The following is a 14,306-nucleotide window of genomic DNA, read 5'->3' on the forward strand; positions in this document are numbered from 1 at the left end:
TATACTGTTATACATATTCGAGAAGAGCAATACTGGCGTTGCCGAGACCAACTGTAAGTCCCTAAGCATATGTTGAATGACTCTTCTAAAAAGGAAAGACGCAAAATATGTTCACGAGTATGTCACAGTTGAGATATAGTACATGCCTGCAGTTAAGTGAAATATAGTTGGCTGTTACCGTAAAAGTGGGGAGGCGCAAATATAACATTTTCAACTTTACTTTAGTGAATTTGAATAATGAAACTCAAGTGCAAATAGAATATTTTCGATACTATTGGTTTTTCAAAAATGCCTTCTTTTTACCTGCCAGAGGTACAAAAAAAAAAGTTTAGTATTACGCAGTGCAGGAAAATTATGCTTTGTGGGCAATAAAATTCTCTAGTACAACTATTTTGCTTGACGATATCGTAATTTATTTAATGTTGTCATGAAGGAAGGATAACTGCTCGACATGTTTGGGAGGCAGCGACACCCTCCTGTGTGTCACAATTCCTTTGCACTGAAAAAAGCTGCTCACTGGATAGACTAGTGTCTGTTATCGGCAGAGTCAGCAGTGGGCATCATGCTTATGCCACGGCTTAAGTGAATCTGTTTTGGCCCAAAATGTCAGGATACTCGCAAGGTTCAACCTGTGCTTGCGGCAGTGAAAATTTCTGCTGGTTGATGAGTCTATCAGTCTCCACAGTGCTGATGTGGAAGTAGCCTCTTCAGAAGCATTCATTGTTGAGAACATATCTGGGTTCCTTGGTGTTGAAATTATCCTTGTTTTCTCTAAAGTCAGAAGAGAGATCGTACAAGCATCTTTCTTCCTTAATACTTACTTGCGCTCTTGTGATTCACCGGCATTACGCTATTGCCAGCCGTCGTCTGCTAGGCGAGGTGGGAGAGCCAATGAAACACCGCCTACTCGGTGACAAAGAAGCCAAAGTTAAGATTTTGAAAGTGTGATGCTTGCGCTATCTGGCCCCATGTCTTCAATCCAACTTGCCATTGAAGCATCCTGGTGGTACTTAACTACTTTAGAACAAGGCCCTAGATACATTGCAAAGCTTGTTACTTGGTCAGATTTGTAGCTTGTAAACTGTATTTTTAGGCACTTCGCCAGATTAGTAACAGACGCATGGTGGCTAGTGTTGTCCAGGTGCATGAAGCAGCAGCACAGTGTGGGTACTTGAGCTGATATTGTCGGGTAGCCATAAACACCAGCAGGGTGCTATGGCTACCGTGCTGGTGACAGTGCCCCCATCCAACTTGGTTCACTGCACGGCAAATGTGCTTCACCGCATAACGTGGCTGTACTGCGGCGAAACTGACTTAAAAAACCAACAGCAATTTTCAAGCGTTCGAGTAATCGTCTCTCAAACCAAATTGAAACGAATATTCACACACCTCCACATAAAAGTGTTGTTCACTGTGGTCCAACACAGTATTGCAAGGTGTTGGCCACCAGCATTGTTGCTTGCATTAATGCCATCCAGTTCTCTACACTATATTTAGCATGTATTGACATATAGGACACAGCGCATATTCAACTATGCACAGCAGGTCTTTGCTGTAAGCAATTAGAGTGAACTTTCTGGTAATAAAATGCTTTGACAGCAGCGAACTGGTAGTATACTGTGTTACAACATAAGAATTTTGCTTGAAGAGTGCATGAAGTGTTCCTGTTCTAAGTGAAATCAGCTCAAACTGGGAGGAAATAGGTCATTCACTCTCAGCTACACAGAACTTAAATTTTTTAAATGGGTAAATTATGGGGCTCCACGTGCCAAAAACATGATTTGATGAGGCACGTTGTAGTGGAGGACTACAGAAATTTTGACCACCTGGGGTTCTTTAACGTGCACTTAAATCTAAGTACAGTAAAAGCTCGTTAATTCAAATTTCGCGGGGATGCTACGAAAATTTGAATTATACAAAATTCTAACTAATGAAACTCAGAAAAAAGTCACTCAGTTGAGGCGCCTACATAGTCCGATGTAGCGTGCACGCTCACGCTGCCGAATTCCATTATATACATATATGCGGCGTCCAAACACGTATCCCAGCGATGCTTTCCTTGGAGTAATGGCCACGAATCTCAAAGGCTATGCTTTTTGGTACTGCGAGCACTGATAAACATCACGACGTCAATAAACATCAATGTTTTAGACATTACCTGAGGCGTGCACCGCGCAACCGAACGCACATTCCGATAACGATCCCCAATCGTGCCCCTGGTGCCACTTCTTGACAGAACACCTTGTGGAGAAAGAGCATAGCCTCCAAGATGCAACATAAAAACAAAAACTGTGCAGTACTGCGTCCACATTTTTATTTTGAAGGTCTTGAGAGAGGGAGAGAACCAACCTGCAACAGGGGCGGTGGCCATGCCTGGCCAGGCGCAAACACGTCTCTCTCTCCATTCGGGCCTAAACACAGGGCTGCAGATGGAAAGAGCATGGAACACGTCATCTACTCCAATGTCATGAGCTTCCTCGATTGTCAACTTTTTTCATTCTGCGCAACATGGTTTTCGAAAAGGCTGCTCATGCGAAACACAGCTAGCCATTTTTATTCATGATTTGCATGATAACCTTGACTCTAACCTACAGACCGATGCTATTTTTCTGGACTACGCAAAAGCGTTGGACAAGGTTCCTCACCAACGCTTACTACTAAAACTTTCATATTTGAATGTCCCCTCTAATATTTTAAATGGATAGAAGAATTCTTGACTAACGGCTCACAGTACGTCACCGTTAACAACCGCAACTCCAATCCTATCCCAGTAACGTCAGGTGTTCCGCAAGGTTCTGTCCTCGGACCGCTTCCGTTTCTAATTTATATTAACGATTTACCCAAGTCTCTAGTAATATTCGCATGTTCGCCGATGATTGTGTAATTTATCGCAAGGTTAATAACGCTTGTGACCAAACATCTCTTCAAGGTGACCTTAACCGCATTCAGGAATGGTGTGCCAATTGGTTAATGGAACTTAAGCCTCAAAAATGTAAAATCTTGTCCTTTACGCATCGCCGTAACCCACTTCATTTCCCATACGTCATAGCTAATGTCCCTGTACAACCGGTTCTATCATACAAGTACTTAGGCATTACCTTGTGTGGCGATTTGTCCTGGAGCACACACGTTACGAACATATTTCATCCGCTAATAAAACACTTGGATTTTTAAGACGTCATCTCCGCCAAGCCCCTAAACATGTGAAGTTATTAGCATACAAATCCTTTGTCAGACCAAAATTAGAATATGCCTCACCCATTTGGAACCCGCACCAAGCTTACCTTATAAACGCACTCGAATCAGTCCAAAACAGAGCAGCCAGATTCATCCATTCATCATATTCTTACGACATCAGTGTGTCAGCTTTGAAAGCTGAATCTGACTTATTGCCCTTATCACTTCGTCGCCGCAGTGCCAGCCTTTGCTTGTTTCATAAATTTTTCCATAGTTCACTAGGCCGCGCACCCTACATCGTCCCTCCAGCCCGCATATCTCATCGCACTTGTCATCCGCTTCAAGTTTACCGACCTCATGCCCGAACTACCACCTTCGCCACATCATTTTTTTCCCGTACTGCAGCAGACTGGAACGACCTACCCAACGACATCACAGCCATCACGTGCTCATCCAACTTTGCCAATAATGTTACCAGTCATGTTTCGTTGTGTTAACACTTGCTCACCAAAATATATGTACCCACCCCTTATGTAATACACCCTCGTGGGTCTTTAAGGTAATAAAATGAAATGAAATGAAAGCTGCGCGGCGACGCAAGCAACTCCAACCTGCTCCCATGCACTAGCACTTCCCCATCCACGATGGCGCGGCGTTCGAATTATCAGTGGCAGTGCTGATCTCAGTGTGAATTAGCAGGAGGCATTACATATGGCTTTCAATATATTGTTGGACAAACCACTGCGGCTATTTCGAATTAACAAGCTTTTACTGTTTACTGGCTTTTACTGGCCCCCATTGAAAAGCGGCCGCCATTGCTGGGATACGATTCCACGACCTCGTGCTTAGCAGCCCAACACCACAGCCACAAAGCAACCACAGTGGATCTTTCTGAAGCACTTTCTGAAGGTGTGAAAGGTGTACTGACATGATAGTTCTTCTTTTTTTTTTTTTCTTTTGTATATAAACGTCTGGGACCTCTAAACCCTAGAACAAATTCTGGCATGCCTCAAGGCCCTAAATTATGAAATAGCTTTTCTACAGCCAGTTTCCATTTTGTTTCTACCGATTCGTGACATGATGCAGTGAGTGGTCACGGTCACGTGCAAGCGGGACGTGGTGATGTTTGAAACTCGCTCTGGCTAATTTTATCATTTGCTATGCTGCTAAATTGGCCTTCACAATGAACAGGAGTGTCAAAAACGCTGCACGTCCTGCTCCCACATGACATCACGACACAGTAGACACACACCCGAAATTGGCTGTAGAAAAGCTCTTCATATTGAATTGTTTAGGGCGCTCAGAGGCCTGGCAGTATTTTTTTTTTAAGGCCTTAGAGGTCCTGGACCTTCACTGAAAAAAAAAAAAAAGTCAGTTGTTCTTTAAGCTGTCATCATGCCCAGTTGTTAAACATTACTGTTGTCATTCACTAAGTTACACTACAAATGTAGCACCACCATACAAAAGCCAGTATTCCTCTACAGCAAAGGTAAAGTAGTATTTTAGGTGCAGTTTAACTTATTACTTTACCTCTACTATTTACTTCTATTTCTCTGGAATACTGCAAAACACATTGTGTCCTGTGCCATCCATCTTGTAGAGTTGGAGTTCATATGCTTCCTTAGGTGCCTGAAATGTGTCATTGGCATTGTTTGCCACCTCTGGTGAGAAAGGCTCATTTAAGCAAAAATTCATTGTTAGTTGCGTTCAAGTTAGGTACCTTGCTTTTCAGGCTTTTATATCCCAAACGACAAAAGGAAATTGTTTTCTACTTCTTGTAGGTGCCTTTATTTTGGTGTCATGTCACTTAAACCGGCTACTTTTGTTCATTGCAGATGGGCCTCCCAGTCATAAGGTGACAATCTGCCAACGGAAAAATGGTTTTGTTGTACAGAGCAGCCTGTAGCTGCATTCACTGGGCCAAATTTTGTCTACTAATAAACAGGCCAAGCATTCCTAAAATCTGTTACTGTGTTTACTGCACTTCATCTACAGTCATGAAAACATAAGCTGTGTTCACGTGCTACTTTTGGTGCAAGCAATATTAGCCAGTATGCGTCTAATCTCAAGCTGTCCAGCATAAGAGAGGTGCACAGTAGAAAAAGTTCACAAATTTCGAAATATCACCACAGTGTTGTTAAAGTCAATTTTATATTTAAAGACTTTACAGGCATGCTGTTGCATATGACAAGGCTGCAATGCTTGCTTAAAACTGAATTTCAATATACTGAGTGTCCCAGTTAACTTGCACCAAGATTATAAAAAAAGAACGAGGAGCTCTAGAGAAATTGTACCGACTCCATAGTAGCCGTAGCCGTTTATACTTAGGTACATCAAGTATTAATTGCTTTAAATTAGTGAACATTTAATTATTGCTTTAATTGCAAACATCAATTACAAAGTTGTAGGGCACCTCAAATAACCTACGAATCAAGCATTTGTTTCGCATTTGTTTTCTGCTCAGTTTTACCTCGTTAGTTTTTCCAAGAAAAAACGAAAGTGCACAAAACATCCAAAATACGAAATACATACGCGCTCGTGCGGCGCAACTCATGTGCTCCCAAGCGAACAGCCACGGATACACGGCTTTACTAGTGGCAGCAGCTCGATAGAGGGCTTCACGCTATGCGATTGTTGTGGCATCGCAAGAACACTCCGCTGACGCATTGATAAGCGTAGTGGAGCCGTAGAGGGGGGAGGGGGGTGGACAGATTTCGAAGCTGGGAAACCATGACGGCGCATTTGGGACTAATTTTGCACACTCATCTTGTTCTGTAGATAGACGTGCCCGGAACGCATGTTCCTTTAGTTCCTTTAGCAATAGAAACAAATTTTGCACAGGCTATGTCCATTTAATGTGCTTGGCGGATCTGCATGGCCAGCATATGCTGTTGTTGATTACGTAAATCATTTTTGCTCACCATGTCAGTGCGAAGATAACGGGAGATCTCAACGGTACTATGACAGTGACCTGTTCTTCAAGGACACACATCATGCCCCTCACCAATGATCAGAGGGCTAACATGATCCTGGCTCTGGGGCGGCGCACGGGGACAGTTGAGGAAGACAGCCAAGCTATTGCAGATGTGGCATTGTGGAAGACACCCTAGTCCGTCAACAGTCCTTAGAACGTACAAAGTCCTTTGCAAGACGGGTAGCTTCACAAGAAAGCAACACAGGATTGTGACGGTAGTTCACACAGCGGAAACGGATGTATTGTCATTCTTTGCTGCTAACCCTCACGGTGGCATGCGCAATGCCAGTGGAGAGGCCGAAACCTCAAGGCCGTTAATGTAGAGGATTTTAAAAAAAACACGCCATATGCACCCGTACCATGTATATCTTCACCAAAAACTTGAAGACCGAGATTTTGAAAACAGACTTGACTTTGCCAATTGGATTTTCACAAAATATGAAGGACTGGACTTTCTCACTTGCGTGCTTTGGACAGATGAGGCTAATTTCTTCAGAAACGCCCAGATTAACGCCCAGAAACACCCAGATTAATGAAGTTAATCTTCACAATGCGCACTACTGGAATATTAGGAATCCCAATGGCTGGCACAAATATGACACCAATACCAGTAGTTGTTTAATGTGTGGTTTCGTATTTTTAATGGCGACATTGGACCCATATTTTTTTATAACACACTAATGACGCAATGATACGTAAATGACATTATCGGGGGCCCTGTGAATGATGTCTGTTGCAACGTTCCACTTGCGCACCTTCGCGAAATCTGGTTTCAACACGATGGTGCTCCTTCCCATAGTAGTAGTCAGTTTCGAGCGTGGCTCGACAAGCTTTTTCCTGGACAGTGGATTGGTTGGCACGAGCCTGTACCCTGGCCTACAAGGTCGCCGGACATGACACTGCTTGACTTCTTGTGGGGCTACGTTAAAGATTACGTGTATAGCAGTAAAACTACCACACCGGACGTCCTAAAGGCAGAAATATGCGGAGTCTGCCGTGAGATTCCGACGGCGTTAATCAAACCTGCAACAGCACAAGTGTTGGAAAGAGGCAAGTACTGTATTGCTTCAGGCGGTGACCTGCTTGAGCACGTGCTATAAGTGGCAGTGGAAAATAACTGCTTAAAACTGGTGTAAAATGCAACTGTTTTAACGCACCTTCATGATGTCACCCTATCATGCCCTATCCGTATATAAAGAAAGCTTGTGACAAAGATAGAAACAGGTAAAAAAACTGCTTTGTTTTGCCTCTTTTCCGAAGGTCAAGAGACGGAAAGGGCAAATGGCTAAACCAGTTGCACCTTTCAATGTTTCTTTGTGGGTGGCTGAGACGCCTTACGTGCTTTTGGTTTATTTTTTATTGAAATAAGCTCCCGAGTAGCTGCTTTCTGTTCTTCCGAGAGCTGCCTCTTTCTTTTTTGTGCTTTTTTTACATTGGTTGAATTTCTTTTGTAGCTTTGTTTCATGATAAGCAAAGGTTAAAGCTATCCAGAGTGCCTCAAGGTCAAGCCCAACATTCTTGCGTCTGCAGATGCTGACGCTTATTGCACCACACTAGTTAGGTCATGAAACCTCTCGAGCCAACATGACAAAGCCTTGTACGATGCGTCGATAAATGAGAGCAGCCGTATATCTTTCAAAAGTCGCTTCGAGGCGCTTGTGTAAAGGTGTGTGAGCGCACATCTATTTCACATTTCGCAGGCTTTTGTTTTTCCTTGGAAAAAAACAACCTTCAGCACGAAGTAAATGCTTGATTTGGAGCTTATTTAAGGTGCCCTACAACTTTGTAATTGATATGTTTACGATTAAAGCAATAATTAAGAAGTTCACTAATTAAAAGCAACTAATACTTTGTGATGAAAATAATACTGGCTGTAAGTACACAAGACTGCTGCTACTATGCAATTCGTATGATTTCTCTAGAGCCTTTGGTTTTTTTTTATAAAATCTTAGTCCAACTGGGACACCCCACATATAGCATTAGCCTGGCATTAGCATTAAAGAAGTTTTGCCCGAGAGGCAAAGCATCGAATGTAATGAGCAAATTATTAAATAGCTATATGAAGCAAGGATAGTAGTTTTATCAGTAGTATAAAATTGTAAGCATTCACTTACTAATAAATTAACAAGCATGGTGCCATGTGTGCACAGGCAAACATGAACACATCTCACTCGATCGCAGACACTCGCTGCCAAAATGCTGGAGTGAGGAAGCGCGGCAACTGGCAGCGAGCAAATTGACCTTCGTCCTGCCTCTCGCTTCAACACAAGCTAAGCAGCGAGAACACAGTGCACATGAAGCCATCAGCCCTCAGTGCACCTAGACTCTGTCTCTCATCGCAGATCGATTTCAAGATAAGGCCCGCACAGCCGCGCCATACGCAGTCGTCGCTGAAGTAGAACCTCTCCTTGGTACATTAAGTGAGCAAGATCGAGCCACCATCTTCAGCTCACCCTTGCACACTTTCACTTGCACACACAGCATACAGCGCGCAGCCACTATGTTATCGCAGCTAAAGTGTCCAAATAATTGCTATTGCAATAAAAACAGCTGTTCTTAGCTTGATGGTAGGCTTGCATTTCAATGTAACAAAGGTGCTTTGAAGCTCATGCACACTTTAAAGTGACACTAAAGGCAAATATTAAGTCAAGCTAAAGTGGTACATTACTGCTAGAGAACCTCTAAGGCGTCGATATTATAGCGAACAGAGCATTAATAATTGAGAAATTGAGGTAAATGCAGGACGTGATTAGCGACTCTCCTGGGACATTCAAGTACTTGCCCGATGACAAAGGCACTCCTCATTTAAATGCTGTCCCTAGTACTCAACCACTCGCTGCAAAAAAACATCCCTGTATTGTATTATCAGACGAAATAAAATGCTGCTTGTCCAGTTCTATTTCATTTTTAGAAAAAAAACTCATTGAAATTGCCCTTCAATATTACCCTTCGATATGCAACTGTGTTAAACATGTGATTGAGGAAGATGAAAGAAACTGACCACATCATTGATGTCATTGTTGACAACTACCAACCAGTCGTGCTCAACCTATGGGAGGACACAGCAACCTTTTAAAGAGGAGGCCAGTATGGAGGATGAAAACTTTGGGTGCCAGTGACTTCTCAAACTTAAGGCACCTCTCCCGGATCACTGTATTGTTTGCCAGTCACGCATTGAACTTTATAACATGATTCTACTTTGAAAAAACATTTTGTTTATTCATTTATTGTTCTTAAAGTCAGCACACACAGTATGTCGTACATTGTGGCACCCACAAACTGTACCGGAAGCGAAAATTGAGGTGCCTGGCTTCAGTATAACGCAAGTTTCGTCAGCACAATAATTGATGCGTGTTGACTTTAGTTGTAGCATGTAACATTGCATGGTTCACGACTGCTGTAATATACTTCACGTTACTATAGCCACACTTTATCTTGCTTGAGGGACGGGGGGGTTATTAGCCTTATGGTTTACTTACATTTTCAGGCATAATAAACAAGCTAGATTAACTGCGAGGAGCAAATACCAACAAAGCAGGCGAGCAGATGCAAAAGAGACGCCGAGAAGATGGCGTGGTGTGGATGAACACATTTTGAGGGGCTTTCGCTTTTCCCATTGGCTAACGAGCCCTGCAGCTTTCACAGTGCTGCAAGGTACTCCTGAGATGGAGCATAGGTTTTGGAAAAGGTCATTTCCTGGGGAAATAAATCACGCACACGTAAATGACACAGTCAGCATTGTTCAGGAAAGACTCGAGATTCCAAATCTCTAACAAACAAAAAATAGATTTTTTGCAAGATATTGCCCTACCCTGTTTCCTTCAGTGATACAGTATATCATACACAGAGACAAATGTGATAGCTTTCATTCTATGTTACCCATAATCTTGTAAACCCATACCGTTGCATGTTTTAGCACTTTGAACGATTCAAGCAACACTTGTCTAAACACAGAACTAAGCTTACTGTTACAACTTGGATCAAGCAGTTTTATATTGCATTTATGTCTGATGTACTATCTGTTATCACCCACATGCCAGGCAACAGTTAAAGCCAATGTTCTTAACATCTGCTTTCATCACACTTCAGCAATGAGCAATTCTTTTATCAAATGCAACTCTGCAACTAGTCCTCCTATCAATACAGTCACATATGTAGAAACCACGAGAAACTTCCAGAAATGCTATTGAATCATTTCACACAGCAATGCACTGTGCATCAGTCTATGGAATGTCTTTGAAGTTGCCTTGTGCCTCAAAATATGTACAAGTAAGTACACTGTACAATTTTGCTGTATGCCTTTCTGTTTGGGTTAATTATAGTACTAATCACCTAATATGCAATATATCTTTTGCAATAGTTCTGTACATTCATTAGATTGGTGAATTATATTCTATTTCTGCTTCTTTTTGGCTATTGAAGGTTTAGTAAATGCCTCATCTTATTCAAAGCCTTCAAGGTGGAAATAAATAATATGATTAAAAAAAAAGGCGCACAGAAAAGAACCACACAAGGCAGTGCTTACCGTGTGTGGCTTTATTCTTTCACATTTTTGGGCTACCACTGTGATAATGCTTTATTCACTTACTCGGCAGTAACTCAGCTGGTCTTCGTGTTGGCAGATGCTTCAATTTTACAAATATTTTGTGCCATCGATGGTCAACCGTAGCATAAGAAACACAGATTATGTTCAATATAAGCAAGTTTTCTTCATGATTCGAAGAAACTCCTCCTGGTTAACTTCACCATCTCCATCTCTGTCAGCCTCGTTTATCATTTCCTGCATGGAGAGTGATGAATATTTATTAGCAGGGTGTGGATGAGCCACTCAGGGAAGTAATGGAATGTTGTAGCAGCATAATTATGGTCACAATAAGTCTGCAACGATCAAGATGTTGAAATTTGCTAATGTAGGTGGGAAAGCAAAGCAAAATCTGATATGTTTATGTCTCAGTGCTGAGCAGAAATTTATAATATGAAATCCAAATGTTTTTGTCAATTGTTACCATTGCTATGTTTTATGCTTAGAAAGTAAACTTCCTCGCATTGAACTGTAGACCACGGCCTTCTTACCTTCAGTTCTTCATCTGACAGATTCTCGGAGAGCTGTTTTGCAACACTCTTGAGGTTCTTAAAGGAAATCTTGCCTGTGTTGTCTTCATCAAACAACTGGAAAGCTTTCATAATTTCTTCATTGATGTCCTTCTCTGCCAATCTTGTGGCCATTACATTCATGAAGTCTTCTCGAGCTATTTTGCCTAAATGTCGCAAGACAGGGGAAATGAGTCACACTGAGATATATACTACCTAAGAAAGTAGATTCAATGGGCCTTTTCACATATCGGCACATGTCACAGAATGTACCACAGTCAAATATACTTATTTTTTTTAATCACATCATCTATATAATTAGTGGAACCTAAGCATAATCGTGCACCGATCTGAGAATCGGAATTTGTTAAGCTATAAATAAGCTATATTCTACTGTATCGGCCTTGAGCACCGCGTGCACTGCAATTTGACGCTAACTGGACGACTTTAGATAAAGCTAATTTGTGAAAGGAATGTTACCAGTCTCTTGCTTGTCTATCTCTGCGAGCAGCTTCTTCACTTCTTCTTTTCTAGGCTCGAAGCCCAGTGCACGCATTGCGAACTGGAGATAGAAGTTACAAGTTAGATTATTATTAGCACCAGCCATACAATCACTTAGGGCACGAAAATGGAAATTAACAACCGTGTAGCGCACTGTTAGAAAGTTTAGAGAGGGTCCAGTCAGCGCTTGGAGCACTTGCCTTCAAGTCTTTCGCTTCCATGAGACCACTGCCACTGGGGTCAAATAAATTGAATGCGGCGTTGATGTCATTTTTCTGTTCTTCGCTCGGCTCGGGCTTGCCGCTGAGCTTGCGCTTGTAGCCTCCAGATGCTGCGCTTTTCCGGGACTGAAGGATCAAGCGAAAAAGCAGGGTTTAACAGGTGGTCGTATAACGAAGAACCAGGTGGTGTCTTGGTAACTACGGCGACAGCAAAAGCACTTACCATGGTGTTTGCACCGAGCTAACACAAATGACAGCTGGTACTGTCTGGTATTTTATGATGCCGTCCAGAAAGTACAGTGCGTCACAGCTGCACTCTTCTGCGATATGGCTACTAATTAATAATTTACAACAAAATTTTCGCGGACGCGGGCAGCAGGAAGAGGACGGCAGGCGTGCAACCGGAGCAGACGAATAAAGAACCAACTTTACAGGTTCTGTGAGCCAGCTACGAAAAACGAAACTAACGGCCAACGGCGGCGCTGGATAGGTGGATGGATGATCAAGGCTCAACCCTTTGAATCGGATGGCGGTGGCGCGCGCCACCTAGCCTTGAATGGTACTATATACATGCTATACCTATGCATTTACTCCTTTACTTTTGCGTTGATATTATCCACCAATCAGGTAGCCTCCGTTTAGTTATTTCTACCTGTTCAAAGTCTATTTTACTTTCACTGTCTTTAAAACCCAAAGCTTTGAATAGTTCCCGGTTACATTCAACTGCAGGGCGAAGTTGTTTCCATGGTTGTTTCCAAGCAAGTATCAGGTGTTCAGCCGTTTTCTCCTCCTCTCCCCACGCCCCGCAAAACAAATCTATCTCCTGGTATCTGGCTCGGTACGTTCTTTTTTTTTTTGTTTGTTTAACGCTGCATCGCTAGAGTGTATTCTACCCAGCGGTCGGTTAAGGCACCACTGGCTTCCTTGAAATCAGTGCTTGAAACCATAGAGTTTCTAAATAAATACCCTAGAGGGAAATGTGGCGCTAGTGTCGCGTTGCCTCAACTCATAGAGCTTCTCACTATAATATCGTGAGAAACTCTATGCCTCAAATAGCCACTGTCATAGAGTTTCTCACTACATTAGTTATAGTGAGAAACTCTATGGCCACTGCATAAAGCTTCCTACACCACTGCTCAACCCATGCCTCATCCTACAACCTCAACCTACATGGGAATGATGGGAAGTACAGGATTCGGATTGATTTCGATCTTTAGACTAGTGGCGTTTGCTTGCGGCGCAGTAAACGAAGCTATATTCAAGTATCATCGCGTAAAATCTATTTTATTTTGCAGTATCTTATATAATGTACAACACGTTACATAAACTTTGTGTGGCTTCGAGATGGAAGCACGGTTTACTATGGTTTATCAGGACACACCAGGGTGAATCGCACATTCTTGTGCGATTCTGTTCCTGATTTAACGCCAGAGAATAATTATTTATTTATTTTTGCAACAGCAATAACAACCGTGCATGCACTTATATACAGATACTCTTCAAGTATTTATGGAAATAAAAATGTTGTATTGTGAGAAAGCGTTGCGCCCTTGAGAGGAATGCTACATGTGTCGTCTGCTACGACGCCTATGCTCGCTGCAAACGCGAGACTTTTCTCGCAGACGACTGGCACTTGCGAACTCTCTCGCTCTTTCGAAAGGCTGCTTCGGCTTTCACGATTGCTGAACGTCTTCAAGTACACTTAAGCACATCTGCTGCAGTGCTGGCTATAGGACGTGGCCTCCAACGAGTATGCTTCGTTATATTTGATGTTGACGTACCGCTCCCGAAGCGTCATGGCGTGGCCTTGCACTTACCCATTTTGCGACACTAGACTACAGCCAGGAAGCAGCAAGCTTTACTACCACAAGTAAGTTTGTGTTCTCAAAGTCCTAAAACACGTACGTATTTCAATGAGCACGTAAACGAGCAATGTATAATGAAGCCCTCAATAAACTTTGATTGTCAAGCCACTACAGGTTTTCCCGCTCAGTTTAATCCAAACGTCATTGAAAATAATCCAGGTGCCAGCCATTTAATCTGAGCGCCAGCGTTTTTCATCCAAGTGCCAATAATTTAATCCAGACGCCACCACATTTAATCCCAGCGCCATCCGAATTAATTAATCCGCGTGCCAACTCATTTAATCCTTGCGCCAGCCATTTTAATCCAAATGCCACACATTTTATAATCCCAGTACCAGTCAATTTAATCCTGTTGGAAATTGATTGAGAAACAAATAATTCTTGCAGAAGAGGTCGTAACAGGCGTCATGAATGCCGTCTATTCATTCATGTGATCACCATATTGTCTTCAGCACTATAGGAGCAAAGTTTCCGCGC

At 42.5% G+C, this 14,306-nt stretch overlaps 2 protein-coding genes across 4 annotated transcripts in view; one reads left to right on the forward strand and one right to left on the reverse strand.

Annotated features, from left to right (window-relative positions):
- Positions 1 to 5,139, forward strand: part of ScsbetaG (Succinyl-coenzyme A synthetase beta subunit, GDP-forming) — a 41,553-nt gene extending 36,414 nt beyond the window's left edge. For both annotated transcript variants that reach the window (XM_075697092.1, XM_075697093.1), the window contains one exon: positions 5,013 to 5,139. The gene's annotated coding sequence lies outside the window, so the exon portion shown is untranslated. The remainder of the gene's footprint in view (positions 1 to 5,012) is intronic.
- Positions 5,140 to 9,371: 4,232 nt separating this feature from the next.
- Positions 9,372 to 12,447, reverse strand: LOC142585960 (uncharacterized). 2 transcript variants are annotated; one of them, XR_012829163.1, is made up of 6 exons: positions 12,188 to 12,447; positions 11,944 to 12,090; positions 11,723 to 11,804; positions 11,225 to 11,409; positions 10,740 to 10,931; positions 9,372 to 9,847 (listed from the first exon to the last, which is right to left on the reverse strand). XR_012829163.1 is itself a non-coding variant. In XM_075697095.1 (5 exons), the coding sequence occupies exons 1-5, from the start codon at positions 12,188 to 12,190 to the stop codon at positions 10,842 to 10,844; spliced, it is 507 nt and encodes a 168-aa protein (XP_075553210.1). In that variant the 5' UTR covers positions 12,191 to 12,447; the 3' UTR covers positions 10,649 to 10,841. The 2 variants fall into 2 exon arrangements, 1 of the variants encoding a protein (XP_075553210.1); XM_075697095.1 differs by lacking the exon at positions 9,372 to 9,847 and having other exon boundaries at positions 10,649 to 10,931.
- Positions 12,448 to 14,306: the final 1,859 nt, after the last annotated feature.

The sequence above is a fragment of the Dermacentor variabilis genome, chromosome 6, assembly GCF_050947875.1.
Source record: "Dermacentor variabilis isolate Ectoservices chromosome 6, ASM5094787v1, whole genome shotgun sequence".
Taxonomy (NCBI): domain Eukaryota; kingdom Metazoa; phylum Arthropoda; class Arachnida; order Ixodida; family Ixodidae; genus Dermacentor; species Dermacentor variabilis.